This window comes from Eublepharis macularius, chromosome 1, assembly GCF_028583425.1.
Source record: "Eublepharis macularius isolate TG4126 chromosome 1, MPM_Emac_v1.0, whole genome shotgun sequence".
In the NCBI taxonomy this organism is placed as follows: Eukaryota; Metazoa; Chordata; class Lepidosauria; order Squamata; family Eublepharidae; genus Eublepharis; species Eublepharis macularius.
Genome location: NC_072790.1, coordinates 82,321,779 through 82,339,986, shown reverse-complemented (window position 1 = coordinate 82,339,986; position 18,208 = coordinate 82,321,779). Strand labels below are relative to the sequence as shown.

The 18,208-nt window shown below is 37.0% G+C and overlaps 1 protein-coding gene across 1 annotated transcript in view; it reads left to right on the top strand.

Annotated features, from left to right (window-relative positions):
- RNGTT (RNA guanylyltransferase and 5'-phosphatase) overlaps nt 1-13,478 on the top strand; it is a 282,742-nt gene extending 269,264 nt beyond the window's left edge. Inside the window, exons 14-16 of the mRNA XM_055000920.1 lie at nt 439-505; nt 9,299-9,422; nt 12,763-13,478. Coding sequence (XP_054856895.1) covers nt 439-505; nt 9,299-9,422; nt 12,763-12,920 — 349 coding nt within the window. The 3' untranslated portion in view covers nt 12,921-13,478. The remainder of the gene's footprint in view (nt 1-438; nt 506-9,298; nt 9,423-12,762) is intronic.
- The last annotated feature ends 4,730 nt before the right edge of the window (nt 13,479-18,208 follow it).

Below are 18,208 nucleotides of genomic sequence, written 5' to 3'. Positions count from 1 at the left end.
TGGTATGGTGCTAGAATCCAAACAAATAAACAAAATAACAATTCTGAAAATCCTACCCTTGAGAAAACTGCATATTCGCTTTTGTGGACAAGTGTCCCAAACATATGATTTCACGTTTTGGTGAGGCAGGAATGTCTTAGGAAATTATAGAGAAGATTTTGTACATTCTTAATTACTACAAGTATTGATGCATTTCAGCATGTTGAGAATGATTTTGTTTTCATTTTTCTGAAAACTCATTTGCAAAAGAAATACAGTGTAGGTTCACAAGATGCAATGCTTTCTCTTAGTGTTTCAAAGAACTTCACATCTGTTGTACAGTTTGTTTTCAGTATCAGATCATGAACAAGCCACCCTCACTTAAATGTGTTTAGCCATGTCAAGTGTAAGGATTGCTACAATGCGTAGACACTGCTTAAAACTCGTTTTCTCTTTTAGGCTTCTGCCACAAAACGTTGGACTACTTTATGTTGGAAGTTTTGATAGACCTTTTGCACAGATTAAGGTAAGAGCAATGAATTTTGTATGTCTGTGTCTTTGGGAAACAGTTTTTGCTGGGTTTTTGTTTTTGTTTTGCTTATCCACCCCAAGTCTTTCTTTATGGGTGTAGGAGACAGAGAACAAAATAAAACAACTTCCTCCAGGATCCTTATTTTAAAATATACTCTATGTTGCTCTCTGGCAGCCTTTTATTCTCAAACATACATTGAAAGTGAAGGCAGTGCTGATTGAAATTTATTGACATGCCGTTCTGCCTTTGACAGAAAGCATGGTCAATTTCTGCCCATAACAAATTTTTCCTCCTCATGAAAAACTTTTTCAGATACTCTATAAATTCTGAATTAGTAGGAACCCTAGACTTTTTTTTCTGGGTTCTCTTCATATCCTGTCTGCAAATGTATGAACATTGTGCCTAAGCCAGATCCCTCCCTTCCTAACCTGTCAGCACAACCTTACTTGCAATGTCTGAATAAATGAGAAGGACCACCATTCCTAACTCTTAACAGAAGTAAGGAAAGACACAGTTTTTCACTTTGTTCTCCTCAGCTTACATTAAGCTGCTGGACTCGATTTAAATAATTCTCTTGGATCCCAGTTACAAGCTGAGTCGCAATAGCTACTCTGTTCATACTTTTCCAGCAAATATGTTAATTACAGATGGCAGTGTGTTGTAGCATCAAAAAAATGTTGGAAGTGTAACCGCCAGCAGTGCATCTTCAATAGCTATTTTAACACATCCTGTTTAGTAAGAGTTCTGTATATGATGGGTCCTACTACTCCATTCCACTAAACTGGATCCTATGACTCCCTTCAACCAAATCTTCCTTCAACAGAGAAAGACGTTGTTCAGCAAAGAGACTTTTCTCCATCAGAAAAAGCCATTCTCCTCTGCAGGAGAAATGTTCCTTGAAGGAAGACTTAGCAGAAGACAGTCATAGGATCCAACCCACTGTTTATTATATATTGATTACTTCTTTTAAACATAAATTGGTTCCCAAAGTAGCTTCTTATATCAACTTTTAATATAAAAGGCAACGTTCAGTACGCAGTGGTCCTTGGAAAACATTCTGTGCTTGAGCTGTGTCCAGGCACAATAGAGAAGTGCCTGGCTGCTTCCTGCCCACCCTCTGATGATGCCACTAATGGCAACTGAAAGCTGGAGAGAAGGGCATTTACAGCTCGAGCTGATCCATGCAGGATGGATGGGTGTCTGGCTCCTCCATCTGATGATCCCATTTGATAGCAGCTCTGTCTCTCTTGTGATTGGGCAACAATTCAAGTTGCTTAGTTGTATTTATAGCTAATAAAGTTGGGAACAGTCACCTTGCCATTTTTGAAACCATACAGATTAGATTTATTAGAGAGATTATTTATAGTGCTGTTTGGCCAATACTGGTTTCTGTGGAAGACAAAATAGTATCTACATAAGTCTCACATTAGTTATGAAAAAAATACTTTCATATCAATGGACTGCTAATGAGTAAACAGTTCCTGAATGTTACCTATTGTGGTATTTCAGAAAGGATTAAGGCTAAGATTAAAGCTAAGAACCAATATTAATGATTTGTAGGTATATTGTGGCAACTGACTGAGGTCATTTTCTGTCTTTCTCAGTAGAATTTAAAATCTGTAATTCTTTTTTAGAATACTGATCTTTTCTCACAGCATTCAGTATTACCTGTATGGCCTTTCATGCCTACAGCATATGAGATAAAGGCAAGCAGGGCAACAATGTATTAATTCCTTTTAAATAAGAGCTTCGGTTCTTCCCAGAGTAGAATCCTTTCTTCTCAAAGTGAGAGTGAGTTTTGCTTTTGAGCCCTTTTGTTGGCATTATCCCACACAATGTTTGTCCTGAACTCAGGTCAAACGTTAGATGTCTTATGATGGGAAATCTCATCCTATGGATTGATGTTAAGCTGCAGTAATGTAAGTAGTGTTGTGCTGCTAGAATTTAAGTATCTCAGCAATGCAGAGATAAATCTAACCCAATTTCCCAAAGCTTTTTCCCTATTATTTTCATTTTGATCAGCATTACTTTGTACCATCTTCCAGTGTTGCTGTAATAAACCAACCTATTCAGAGAGAAGATGGAGACAGTGTATTGAGCAGGATCTCACAAGGGTTGCCAGCTGAGGCTGCCACCCTCTGCCATCACTACCACATCTCACGACCCGCCCCACTCCCTCTTATTATCTTCGTCACTGCTCTAGAGCTGCAGCAGCTAATGCTTTTTACCTTCTGGCCCCTCAGGGTTCTTTACAGACAGTATGGCAAGCTGGGTATGCCCACATTTTGCAGAATTCAGAAGCTCTGTCAAAACATTTGGGACTTGCCATCTAGTCTTTGAAGGTGCCAGGGGAACCAAAAGGGGAGGAGCTATAGCTTCTTTGGCTTCTGGGTAATGAATGGTGACATAGGCTGCCACTTCCCACAAAGTGTACCGCCTTACCTTGCTTTGTTGTAGAGCCTGCCACAACTAGTAATGTAGAGAAGCAACACTAAAGAGTGGATTTGATTCTAAAAGATGCCCTGAAATGACAATTTATGTCATGCTTGTATCGGAAGATTTGATCCAATGGAGACATATTTCTGTTGGGTAACGATCAGATAACATTGTTGGCTGTATGAAGAGGCCTTCTCCCCACATCACTTTGCTGATGATGCAAGGACATACATTACTAAAGGATACTTACTCCATTAGTTTTGGGAAGACAGAGAAAAAACAGTCCTGGTAAATTTAGTGCCTTAATGAATACACTATAGAGAGACAGAAACTTCTTTTTTACCAAGGTGGGATTGTTTGTACAGAATTTGCACAAGTTAAAGCAGCTTTTCCAGCTTGGTTTTTGTGTAAAATAGAGTTGACAAATAGGGTAATGTGTAGGTTTTGCAATAACTAACTTCCTTAGCAAAAAAATAAGCATTTTTGCTCTGTAGGCTTTGTAGGCTAAATCATGGAAGATGCAAAAATGCAATAATATTGCAGATTATGCTAGAATGTAACTCCTAGTTTGTATAAATTTTTAGCAATACTAACTAAACATTATTTTAATAAGACAAAGGTCAGGACCTAAAGAACTACTTCAGGCATGCCCAACGGCTAGATGGACCCAGTGGAATTTTTTCTTAATGCTGTATAACAAGCAGCTTTTGAAACTCCCTTCAGTTTCAGAAAAGGTGTGCCATGTGTTGTGGGGTAGGGGAGGCATTGCTGTTTGAGCAACACATATACGAAGTTCCCTTGGGCATGTGGGCTTAGTCATGTGGTCCTTTAGATATGCTGTTTCTTGCAGATGGTCCTAGTGAAAAACTGATATTAATTTCATTTACATGAAAGGAACTTCTTTCATGAATGGAACAGAAAAGATCTGCTATACAAGATTATATGTCCGTTCATTGTGCAACCTTTTCACAGTCTAATTTCAAGAACATACAAATTGAAAACTTTGGCCATGAATATGGCATGGGCAAAAATGCACCTGGAATGGTAATTTAACTCATAAAATGTAATTTGAATCTTGGCTGAATGAAGATGCCTTTAGAAGTATAAGCTTCATATAACAAACCTGCAGCATATACTATTCTGCCTTCTAATAAGATGTAGATGTTTAATAAAATGTACCAGAATTGACTATTGGAAGTATACCCTGGTTAGTCTTTTGACAGTTGTTCTTTTAGTCTGCTGTGACCCAGATGAGAGAATATAAAATATATTGGAAAAAATATGTTCAAAGCGCTCCTTTTTGCTGAACGATGTTCCTATATAGGGAATATTATGCCACGGGGAAAGCAGAGCTGCTACTGCACCAATCTGGAGCTTTGTTAGGCATAGAAATCGACCCATGCATACTATTACATATAATTATCATAAAATTATGGGCTAGAAATTGAAGAGTCATGCTGGTGCATTTTAGACAGCATATTTGTAATAAGCTGTAATAAAGTAAACATTTTGAATGGATATAAGAATAGGCCTTACTTGCAATCAAAATGTGTGTTCAATTGAAATGCTTTTGAAGCTCAATTTAACAAAGCAAACACATTTTCTGGCAGTATTAGCATAATTGTTCCCAGTGTTGAATTCTCATTTAAATTTTTAAAAACTTGAATAAAGCTAGCTGTTTGGAAGCTAGGCAGAATGGAAAAATACTATTTCAGATACCTAGCATTTCACAATTGTATGGTAAGAGATAAAGAACAAATGTGAAACTTATTTGTGTTTAATTATTCTTTGCTTTGGCCTGTGAGTTAAAGGTAACTTTTTAAATATATGACTCTATTTAACACACATACACAAATCCTACATTTCATACATTTCGTACAGAAAACCTATGCTTATCACTTTCTAGGGGTCTGTGGCCTATTTCCGTGAAAAGTTTGGATGTTCTGTATTAGAATGTGAATCCTTAAAATGCCATGCATGAAGAGTCCCATTATTTCAGAACAGATCACAAAATGTGCAAAAAGAGAAGTCCGTACTCTCAGAAGTAGGAGGACTACAAGTGCTGGTGGTATACTGGTTTTAGAATAACATTTAATAGGGTACTGAAGGTCATGTGCTTTGTGGGAGAGCAATTAAGCCATCACCTTTCTCAATTGCAAAGCACAGATCCTGTATTTCCTGCCATGAGATGACCCAGGTTGTGGGTGAGATTTTTATGATTTCATAGAAAGTTATGCAATGGATATTCACTGTACTTTTGCTTTACTATTGGTTGAATATGTTAGTGTATGAATACATTTGCCAGGGGTACTTCACTATTGTGCTAGCACATTAAGGCCTCTTCTGTGCCATAATGAACTGAAGGTTGTTTTCTGATATAGCTAGTCTGTTCCCCAATGTGGCACTTGCTTCATGTTCCAGAAAGAAGGTAAGACCGTTGACTGACTGAGGTTCAGCAGTGGTAGGGAGAGACAAACCTACATGTCCACACATGGTTATAGTTATACATTTTTATATTTAATATGAATAAGTTAATAATCTTATGCTATTGTATGTGTGTGTTTGTTGGGATGATGCCTAGGGCGCTCAAATTAGGCATGCAACTCTTTTGGTTGATGGTAAACTCAAATGTGTCTCTCCATGAGCTGCAGCGTGAGTACTCAGTGGAACAGAGAGTCATGCAATATGTAGTCTTTCCCCCCTTTTTGTTGCAAATCCCTGAGTTGCATATCGTGTTGTTCTGAGTGATCCCCCACATCTAGTAGCTTTCAGGCTGCTGCTTTGGGAACAGAAAATCAGGAAAGATCACTATTTGTCACATTCAGTATTATTATTTAAAAGAGAAAAACAATGAGAAACCAAATATGAGAACTGTAGAAATCCAATAAATGGATCATGGTCTCCTAAACAATAATATCTAACTACTGAATGTCAATATAAATCGTATAAAGTAAGAAAAAATAATCCAATCAAATTAAATCAAGAATAAAATAAGGGAGCCAATCCTACGCAGATCTATTTTATTCATTGAGGCTTGCTTCCAGGAAAGTGTCCTAAAGATTTCATTGTATATCTTCTTCTTCTCCAGCAATTATCCTGTTTAAATACAAGAAGAAAGTATACCATTGCTTCAGAATTTCCCCATTCAAGTCAGTTTTCCTCTCTCACTACCATTTAATATATAGTAATTTATTATCTTCCTCTTAAACTATCAACAAATACCAGAAGTATCTGCCATTTTTCACATTTTATTGGCATTTATTTTTGTTTACTTCATTTCTCATTCATTACTTCATTACTTGCCTTTCTTCCCAGTGGGGACCCAAGGTAACTTGTATAATTCTCCTTTCCTCCTTTCCTCCTTTTTTTTCTCACAACAAACAAGTTTCCATGGCAGAGAAAGGATTTGAACTTGAGTCTCCCAGCCTAGTCTGACATTCTAACCACTACACCACGCTGGCTTTTGAAGACATCATTCTATAATGAATTCCTCTAAAGCTCATATCTAACACCTCCCTGAGCACCTGTTTACTTATATTTGATTGCCTTCAATATTCTCTTGGTTGTCTTTTCCCCATTTGATGTACACAATTTTGAAACTTTTCAAGAACCATTACTAGTGAGCAACTCAAAAATAATTTCTACAAACATTCCAGACCATGCTTATTTGGAAGCAGTTCCTGTTGATTTAAGGGGAAATTTAGGATGATTGATAAAGTGTTTGTTCCACTTTCCAGTGTTTATAAGTGCTATTTGTCACAATGGAGGAACATAACATGAGGAAGAGGGGGTGGGAGAAATCTGAATAATAGAAATTAATTTGAATAAGAGTAATTGAAGTAAGAAGTCAAAAGTAATAGTATTATTTGTGAAGTATAAACTTTTAAGGTTAAGGACAGCAGGATTGTCTTCTGATGCTGCAGTAAATAGAGTGGATAATTCAGTAGATAGAACGGTCTGAATCAGTAAAGAATGTCTTCTCTCCTTTAATATGAGGCGCATAAAGGCATATGATATGTGAACCAAATTATGTAACTTTGGATAGATTGTTTCTGCAGGATCATATCCAACATATCTGTTAATTCTGATTATCATATATTTCATGCACTGAACTGCCATGACTATGCATGAACTTACATTTCTCAGCATGATGGTACACTCTTTTCCAAGAGAAGAGAGCATGTCAGTGTAACACTTCTAATAATCTCCGTAATGTAGCACAGCCATGTGATAGTGTCTTAGAAGTAGAGGTTTGCTAGCCCTGCCAGACATGGTTCCATTGGATCAAAACAACAGGATCTTGTTAAACATAAAACATGACTCTTAGGATAAAATAAAGAGATGTTGAGTATCTGTTTGATGAGAAAAAAATTGAAGAGATGCTCAGCTTTCTCTGTGGAATGTTGAGGTGTATTAGCAAAGGTGAAAAACTCCCTCAGGCAGCTCAAAGTAAATATCTAGCATCTTTCATGTTTTAGGGAAGGCCTGCATCAGCGCACAACTTGAACTGATGTACTGTTTATGAGGGGCATTTCAATCTCCAGAATTTACTATGGATGTGCAGGAAATGTTTTTGTTTTTCCCTTTATATCTGGAAGGCTGAAATGGTTCAGAACATGTACAAAATTTCCTGTTCTGCACATTGTCTCCATAATTATGCTCACTACATAATTTAGCCTATTATTATCTTGCATGATTTCACTGATTACAAAGTAAGGTAAGCGTTGATGGTAGCTTGTGGTCACTTAAGTTAATATAAGCTGTAAGAAGTCCTGTGTTTCTTTTCGCCTTTTCTTCTCTTGCCTTATTCAAGATAATTATGGTAATTACAAGTTACCATAATTTAAACTATGATCAGCAGTTTCTTTTGAGAAAACGCATTTATATCATTGCATTAGCATATGTTCGCATTTTCTGGAAAAGTCTGTCTTCCAGATTGCTAATGAATGGCCAAGCAAGAACATAAATAGTTAATACTGTTTAATTGCCACAGTCAAATAGAGCAACCACATAATTTTCTGCTATTCTCATCCTGTGAACACGACAAGAATTATCAATTATGACAAAGCCTTGCAAACACTGCCAGTTTGTGAAAGTATTGGCTATAACTGAATCTCTCCCACTTTCTTCTCTCCCTCAAGCAGGTGGTTCGCTAATAATCTTTTTCTGCTTCAACAGGAAAAAGGTATATAAATACCATTTTCCTTGGCATTGACTATCAGTTAATATTCATTTCCAAATCATTACATAGCCTAAAGTTTCTTCCTGTGTTTAAGCATATTCACCATGGATTAGGCAAGGATGCTGTATCTTCCTGTGATATGTTAACTGGAGTCCATGGTTGTGAAACATCTGTTTGAGAAATACTTTTCTCACATGCAAACAAATGTGTAATGTGCCGTATAAAACAGGATTACTGAAATAGGAAAAACTATCCCATTAGGAAGTTAACCATGCAAACAAGATTGGAGTGATTTGAAATCTATTTTGCACTAACATTATGGTTTTTTAAAGTTAAAGCTTCTCATGATACCACCTCTGCTACAGGAATACACTATCACAATTACTTTCCATGGATAATATAGTAGTAATTAATAGTAGATGTCATAATGCCATAAATTATTGTTGTAGTTCTTGGGAGCCTTGCCCAATAGATTGTAAGGAAAGAAATCTATTTTTTAAACCAGAGAACTATTTCCTTAAAAACTAGAATTTCATTGGAAGTAGACTGAGCTTTAAAGCTATACCTTATTAAATTATTTGAGAGGCCTCATTAAAGAATAAAATCTTCCTCCAATAGGAATTCCATGGTAACTTCCCATTCATTAGCCTACTTGTTTCTGTTGTTGTTTGAGCTTATTGCGATCTTTTAAAGAACTTGTGCAAAATTTGCACTACCTTGCACATTTACATTTCCACCTATATACATACATTAGGCTGCATCCAGCTTACTGCTTCACTCATGGAACAAAGCTTTCCTGCTTTCCTGTCCCATGTTCAGCCCACAAGTATCTCCTTCTAAAACTCTGCAACAAGAATCTGAGAAACTTCCAGGAATAGCACTGGGTAGGACGTGGGGGTTTGCAGCGAGAGGGGGAAAATCTGCTGAAATCTTGCCCTTTTGCTAGAGAAAAGCAAGCCTTGACTACAACCCATTTGCTTACTGAGCCAAAGCTGTCTCCTATATGATTCCCCCCCCTCCCCGCCAACTCTCCTACATTCTTGTTTGTGGATTTGTATGCATATTAGAACAATATTGTTTATGGTAACTTGAAGAACCTGTGATAACGACTGCATTTGACTTTTCACTGCCTTTCACAAAATTAAAAAATGTGTTTGTTTTATAATCAGGTAACAAAAGACTTGAAACAATATGATAATAAGATTATAGAATGCAAGTTTGAGAACAACAGCTGGGTCTTCATGAGACAAAGGATAGACAAAAGCTTCCCAAATGCTTACAGCACTGCCATGGGTGAGTAAAATAGATTGGTTCTATAGTCATATTTCATATTTATATTTTGGTCAATTTGATTAAAGACATCTTTTCAAGAACCTAAGGCTGGAGCTAAATTGCCTTTTCATTCAAAGGGGATCAGCTAAATTTTGAATTCAGAACATGAGTTTGATTTGTGGATGTTTTAAAATAAAACTCTTTTTGTCTTCATTGAACTGGCAAAGGGCATTCACAGCATCAGGTTGCTTTGTGCTGATATGCAGAGAAAAGGTAGCTTGGCACATGGATGTGCTATAGAAGTTGAACTTTTGGAACAAAAATCCCTGATAATTTCAGCTCTATTCAAAATGGCGCAATCATTGTTTGCCAGATGGAAGAAGACAAAATTAGGAGGAGAAATTGTAATTTCCAGATCCTAAAATAGTATGCAAACAATGAGGAATAAAACAAATGAAGGCTATGAAAAAAATGTCCTTTATAGGATTGTGACACATTCCAATTCTCCTTCAAATAATATAAAGGACTTTTGAAAATGCAAGGCAGCAGCTTTCTCTTATATGCCGAATATAAGAATTTTAAAATTACTGCAAGTTTGTATAGTATGTACATTTAACTAGAGCTATCAGTGCTAAAAAGACTACTAAGCTCATGAGGTGGCAAAAGGATTTATCAGCTTTTCCATAATGTACTATGACTCTTCTGTAACATTTTTTAGCCTTGCATTCCTCAGATATTGCTAAAGTAATAACAAATTCCAAAGGGTTGCAGTATCCTGTGGTCAATTTGGAGATTCCACAGAGTGAAGGAGCAATCTCATTGATTCCCTCCCCCTCCATCTTTGTGGGTTTTAAGCTGTGAGCCCCCCCCCCCAAACCTCTGGCACTGCCTTTTTAGGTTCAAATGAGGAACGGGGAGGGGAGGGATCTGCTTCTGCCAGAGGAATGTTCCTAATATACAACCCAGTGTTAGGCTGTTACAGCAAAAACAACAAAGATTCCATGGCATATGAAAAAATAGGGGTTGGATCTGTAGAAGTGTAAATGGAGCACCATTCATGGAATGATCCTTTCTTTTGTCTTCTGCAGCCCCCTGTATCACTTGAGGTAAAAGGGGCTTCAGGAACATTGTGGGCTGTTGCAGCTTCACTGGGAAATCTGCAAAAATCATCCATCTTTCTTTGTACAAGTGGAGATACCTTCTTTTTGTATAAAGATGCTTTAGAATCCAGTCCTAACTATTTTATTATTGCACAAGCCTGCTTTGTCAGGTCCATGAAGTGCAATTCCCAGTGCCATTAAACATACATAGATACAATGGAAAAACTGTAATCAATGGTGTCAAAAGGCCATGAAACCCAAGCAGCAGCAATGGGACTTTCATGTTTTTTTGCAAAGCCAGCCCAAATGTGTATAATGTTTCCATTCACAATAACAGTAACTGGTGATAATATAAGGCCTGAAGAGAGAGATTAATTTTTGTAGTGGGTAGGGTACCACCAATCTCAATAAATGTTAAGTTTCAGGCTTTTTTGAAAGTCTGATTCAGTCCAAACCAAATGATCACGATTGCAGTATTAGGTCAATACATGTAGGCTGAATCTGTGTGAACTTTAATACTCCAGTATGGGGGTTAGAATTTAATGGATTGGGCCTGCACATGTTGCATCCGATGTGTGGATGGAAAGAGTGCCTGCATGTGGTAGGCTGCCCAGAGTGGGATGCACAAAGTTGCTTCCTCATTACATATAGATGCTATGTGACATGATGTAGGTTTTGTTTTCTGAGTTAATTCTTTTCCAAAACCTAAACACATTGAGAAGAAAATCTTTAAAGTGTTATGTCACAAAATATTTTGTGTTCAGTTTTTCTCTCCAAAATAATAATTGGATCAAAAATGTTATTACTGTGGTCTGTGTTGGCCTGTAGTAATGATGAATTTCAAATTGGGGCAGTTTGGAATATTTACTTACAACATTCATAATTTGCCTTTTTTGTTGAGACAAGGCAGATATGGACTGTCCCAATTCAAAAGTCTTTCCCCATTTCTATTTGGGCCTAGACTTCTTTACATTTAGTCCTGCTTAAAATGAGATTTGCTCCTGCTGTTTTTTGTTTTTTTTAAACATCAGATGCCTTTCCACTTAGAGGAGCTCAAAAACAAACATAAAATTACATTAAAAACATAATTATAATCTATTCAAACATTAAAAAGCAACTAAACAAGTGACATCTATAATTTTTAAAAGTCTTCAGCTGCCTCCTTAAGATAGATTGTTCCATAACTGTGGGGCTGCCATCAAAAAGGCCCTCTCTTGTGTACCCTCCAACCAAGCTTCTTTGGTTGATGGGACAGTCAGGAGTGCTTCTCCCTTTGATCTTAATTCCTAGACAAGAACATATGGGAGAAAATGGTCCTTCAGATACTCAGATCCCAAGCCATGTAGGGCTTTAAAGGATAGAATCAACACTTTGAATTGATCTTGGGAGCAAATCGGTAGCCAGTGTAATTGCTGTAATATTGGGGTCACTTGTTCACAGTAGCTGGCTCTTAACAGCAGTCTAGCCATGGCATTCTGCTCTAGCTGCAACTTCAAAAGTAGAACACATCACAATAGTCTAGTTGAGATGCAACTAAGACATGGATCAGCATGGCTAGATCTGAATGAACCAGGAACAGGTGCAGGTAACGCACCAGCCGAAGCTGGACAAATGCACTCCAAGCCACCTTAGCCACCTGACTTTCTAAGATGACTGCTATATCAAGCAGTACTCCCAAGCTGCAAAGCTGACTGTTTAAGGGGAGTTTAACCCCATCTAAGACCAGAGAGATCTCACATCACTAGTCAGTGTTTTCTACTAACTCAGAGAATCTTTGTCTTGTCAGGATGAAGCTTCCGCTTGTTCAACATCACGCTATTAGCCAGTGTCCTCTCCTCAGCAGCAAAACCTTTGCAAAAGTAGCAGAAGTAACTGATAGCAGAGAACACATTATACAAAGGAAGGGACTCTGATTAACTGGCAGTGAGAATTCAACTTCCCCAGCCCTCCTTTCCTGCCAGTGATTATAGAATTTATACTATTTCTATGGTTTTATAAATCACCGGATGAAATAATATTGCATAGCAAGAAAACGAGGAATATTTTTAAGAAATGCAGGTGCTCCGTTAAAAGAATGAAGTACTTGCTGAAGCCCCATATGGGGAATATACACACTACACAGCTGTTGGATTGAGTTGTTTGGTCTCTTTTAGACATGACAGTTAAAACACATCCATGTTGTCCCTGACTGGCATACAATTGTTCAAATTAGAAAAGTTCTATTTGTACAGTTAATTTTCAATATGTTCTTGTGTTCTCAGCTGTATGTAACAGCATACGACACCCAGTGACAAAGGAAATCCTCTTTGAGTTCATTGAAAAATGTATAACATCAACTGCGGGACAGGCACATAAACATCCCCTGGATCCTGACACTGAACTCATGCCACCACCTCCTCCTAAAAGACCACGACCATAACTGGATGCTTCAGAACAGAGAGAATAACAAGTTGTTTACAGTTCTACAAGAGAATACGTGTGGATTAAACACTTTTGCAAAAAGTTATTGTAAACATTCTGTAAATACTTAAGTGCATTTTTTGGAATGCCACATCATGAACTCAGATTTGTTTTGTACTTGAAAAATTGAACATTGGTATGTGGAATTTGAAAACCAATTTAATCCAAAGGGTTAGATGAGAAAAGTCTGGAATCAGTGTAAAGCCACCTTGTTTGATAGGCACCTTTCAAGTCTAATGTTTTATACTAGTAATCTGGAACTGTGAAACCGTGACAAAACTGCTATTTTTTTTACAGGCAGTGTTTCAGAGAGTGTGGTGTTTCCTTTATTTAAGTGATTAGGATTTGTCAGTGTTTCATTTAGCAGCTTCCCTTTGTTTTTAAGGTTTAGGTTTAAAGACAAGTAGCAGCAAATGTTCCTGCCATGTACTCTTTAAAATAAAATATTATCAGGTTTCACTAATTTTAAAAACTTCTTTTATATTAAAAAATTACACAAGAGTTATGTGTAAATATCCTTTTGCGTGTGTGTTGAGTATTTTTAGGGGATTTTTCAAACCAATTTGTGTGCTGTGATTTGTGCGAATCTGGCATTGTAGGTTTTGCATATTGAGAGACACCATCCTTGATATGAAAAAAAAAAGTATTTCTAAAATCAACTGTAAATGAACAATGCCAAAAGAGATGTTTGTCATTTTGACACACAATACAACTAACTATACATTAGTTCCATTCTAAAGGAGATGTTAGGAGACAAATAAAAGTGAAATATAGCCTCTATCTCATGAAAAAAGCCCAGAAATCAATAGAAAAGATATTTTTTATTGGTGAAAGCAGCATTGTGGAGTCCCAAAACATTTATTTCAAAAGAAAATAACACGTTATATGACTGGGAATAGTATAAGCATCAGGCTGCATTCTGACATAATGATAGGCCCATTGGGTTCATGCAACTAATAGTTGCATGAACCCAATGTGTTTCACAGCAGGTTCATGTGTGCACCTTGTGCTTTTCTCTCCCCCAATCCCTTCTAATGTGGAAATCTGTTAAAATTAATGCCTAGTGCCAGTGAAGTATGGATGCAGGTATGAAGATTAACCAGCACAAGCCATGATCAAATTTTGGTCTAGAATCCCAATTTGTTTGGGTATGACAGGGAAGGGCTAATTTAATGTGCCTGTATTCATAGGTCATGGATAGCCAAAGTTCATTTCCAGCTAGGATTTTGTGTGTGAGTGGTAATAGAGGGGGCACACTGCACAAATCTAGCCACAGGTCAAATTCATGCACATATTGGTTTAATATAAGACTTAACAGGATGTTTGAATGCAGCCTTCCCAACTTTATTTTTGTTACATTAAAAGATAAACCTAATGGATTTGCTCAGTTTTGCTGGGTAGTCATTCTGTTACTCTAAGACGTGGCATTGACCCACTGAGCAATTATTAATCACTTAAACTGTGATAAACATATGCAGTAATAAAACATTTTACAGGTTGACTGTAAAACAAACCAATTAGTATTTGGCTGTTTATTCTTACTGATATGTAAGAACCACTTAACCATTTAGCCTGCTGCTGATCTGACGAAATTTCACTTCTTATATTATTATAATTAAAAGTTGTTTGAATTATAAAATGTTTAATGTTGATATCTTAAAAGCTTTAATCTTATCATTTTTATACATTCGAACATATAACTTGTACAGTAGCCATTTTGAAGACTTTCTAGAATGTTATCTTTATCTCTCCAGGCAGTGGAAAGACTGAATAAGCAGATTACTTTACGCAGTTAATACTCTTTAAAAATACTGTTGTTCAGCTATATAAAAGATAGCAGTCATCTATGGAAGATAGTTCAATAGTTTCCAACAGTAGTCTAATCAGCAGACAAGAAAGGCTATGCAAATGAGCTGCATACATAGCTAAAATGTGAACTTCTAATGGATAGAATTGTTTGCCCCTCAGTTTAAACCTATATCATGCAGATAACATAGTGTCATTTTCTAATTTGAATGATTTCTGGTGCTGTTTGTATACGTAGGATAATAGAAACCTTTTAAGTTGTTTTGAACAACGTGTAAATTTTAAACATTCTGTTTAGAAATATTTTTCTGTCTTTTAATATGATGTTAAAGCTGGTTGTAACTCAGTTGCTACAATACTGTAGCCTATAACCATTTTTTATTCCATTCATAGACTTTGCCTGTCATTTCTTTCCCATTCAAATTACCAACGTCTATATTAGATCTATGAGAAAAAAATCTCTCAGTTATGTAGGCCCAGTTTGCCTTTATACTCTTCTCTCAGCTTTGCTAGAGTTTTTGTGTGGAGGGAATGGGTTTTCAGATTTTTTATGCAAAGGACGAAATTCTTGACTCCTCTGAAATTAAAGAACAGACTACTGCTATGAAAAGTAGAAGATGGGACCAAAATATATGTCAATTGGACCGACCTGATTTGATACATGCAAGAGACAAAGAACCTCCATTTGAGACTGAAGCCATGAGCGCGAAAGCTGACCGTGCTGCAAAAAAAAAAAAGTCATTCTGTAAGTAGATTTCTTAAGGAAAAAGCAACAGGCAAAGAGTATGAAGTCAACTAGAATGCTGTGCTTTCATATACAGGTTGCAGTCAATGACATTTCCCCCGCAAAATGTCATTTACATTTCTCCACAAAATGTGTATTTCAATACTTTAATAAAGTCAGTTATTTAAGGTAATGGAAGTTCATTTACTTCTGCTGGTGTGTGGTTTTGACTTAAGCTCAGCCACCCTACCAACAAGATGTTGTGCTATACTACTATAGCTTTGTGTGTAAGGCTAAGAGTAGGGGTTGCTTAGGACACCCATCTCTGCTATCCATCCCCACTATTTACCTTGGACCCAGCAGTCCACATTCCAGTCAACAGTGTCTCTCTGGGTGTGCTTTTCTATGCAGGGAAAGGAGAGATTCTCTCTGACCCCCTAGGATACACGGTAGGCAGCAGTGGGAGCAAAGGAACTCATTATACACTAGTCCTCTGTTTGTGTGTATGTGTTATGTGACGTTACGTCATCTCCGACCTATGGCAACCCTATGAATGAAAGACCTCCAAAACATCCTATCATTAACAGACTTGCTCAAATTCTGCAAACTGGTGAATGTGGCTTCTTTTATTGAGTCAAGCCATCTCCTTTTAGGTCTTCCTCTTTTCCTACTGCCTTCCACTTTTCCTAGCATTATTGACTTTTCCAGAGAATCTTGTCTTCTCATGATGTGACCAAAGTACAATAGCCTTAGTCTTGTCATTTTAGCTTTTAAGCAGAATTCAGGCTTGATTTGATCTATCACTCACTTATTTGACTTTTTGGCTGTCCGTGGTATCTGCAAAACTCTCCTCCAGCACCACATTTCAAATGAATCAATTTACTTCCTGTCAGTCCTCTTCACCATCTAGCTTTCACATCCATACATAGCAATGGGGAATACCATAGTTTGGATTTTCTTGAGGCCAATTCAAAGGCAAACTCCTTTGAAGCCTCACACAAGCCAATTAATCTCCATACCAAGAAGAGATGTTTACATTTACTAGCAAAGGAATGTTTTGGTTACATCCCTCTCCCCCCATAACTGCATCTTCTCTCTCCTCCCCTTCTCCTCCCTCCTCTTCTATATTTGACCAGTTTCTGTACCATGCATCTGACGAAGAGAACTTGATTCTCGAAAGCTTATGCTACAATAAAATTGGTTAGTCTTAAAGGTGCTACTGGACTCCTTTTGAATTTCCTCATTGTCAGCTTTAAAATTGTGTAATTTCTCAGCAGTCATTTCTTTGCACTGGCTATTATATCTTTCTTTGTCTCTGCATGCAAGTCGCTGAAAAGTTGCATTTAGAATTTGGACCCTGTTTCTGTCACCTTTTGCTTTTGCTTCTCATCTATCTTTAGCAATTTTAAGAGTTTCCTCAGTCATCCATTTAGGCTTCTTTCTTTTGGCTACAGGAATAGTCTTTGCACATTCTTCCTTGATAATATCTCTGGTTTCGGCCCATAATTCTTCTAGCTCATGATAAAGTAAACTTAGTATTGCAAATCTGTTCCTTACCCGGCCTTTAAATTCTTCAGGAATATTATTTAGATTGTATTTTGGCACTATGATTCTTTTAGTGTTTCTCGTCAGCTTTAATCTAATTTTTGATATTAGCAACTCATGATCTGTATCACAATCAGTTCCTTGTCTTGTTTTAGCAGAAAGAATAGAGCTTCTCCATCTTCTGCTTCCAGTTATGTAATCTATTTGGTTCCTGTCCTCTATTTAGAAAGACAGAAGTTGCCTGTGAAGCTCACATAACACTTCACTGTATTTCTAGAATTACCATTCTTGGTTGCCAGAGGGCAATTGCACCTTACTGTGGTGCTGACAACCAGGTCAATGTGAAAACAATATGTACTACCAGAACTTTCATTCACCAAAATCACTTTGCTACTATATTATGAATATTTTATTGTGTTCAGTTTTATATGTCATTTTTAGGCAAATGCTTTCCTTATTCCATGACTTAATTTATTCCATTCATTTTCAAGTAAGCTGATTCGTCTGCATGCACAACATGGTCTAGAAAAATTGAAGAGCAAGCCATATGGTGACATAATTCAGTTATCTGCAAGGATAATAGTAGAAATGATAGCAGTTTAAGTGTATAAAATGAGCTGAGCTCATCTATAGCCACAGACTATAGTCCAAATAGGCATTTGCATTGGTTGAGCTCATTTTCAAAGACTGCAGAAAAAAGAGCTGACAGATTCCAGCTGATAAAATTGCCTCCAGGCAGACAAAATGAGGAATGAATTAAGTTGCCTGCTTAAACAGAGAGATTAAAAATGGGTCCTTTCTTAGTGACCAGTAATCAGTGTCTTATGCAAAGATGACAAAAGTACAATGAAACATTTCAAATGAACAGCATTCTATTAAATTGACTGCTGGAGAGAAGAAAACACAATTGTTAGTCCTATGAAATACCAGGGAAGAGTCAACATTCATTTGAGGAGGCACTTTGAAACCAAGAGAAAATTCAGATGTATGAGGTTGAGGTGGTAATGTCTTCTTGTAGAGGTCAGTGAAGCAAAAAACTGCATGCCTGTCCAGAATTTTACAGGGAAAAAAAATGGACTTGGATTGCATAGCAAAGACTGGTTGGAAGAAAAAGACATGGTGTGTCTGTCCCAACTAACTCCATCCGGTTATATGATCCTCCAACCCCACAT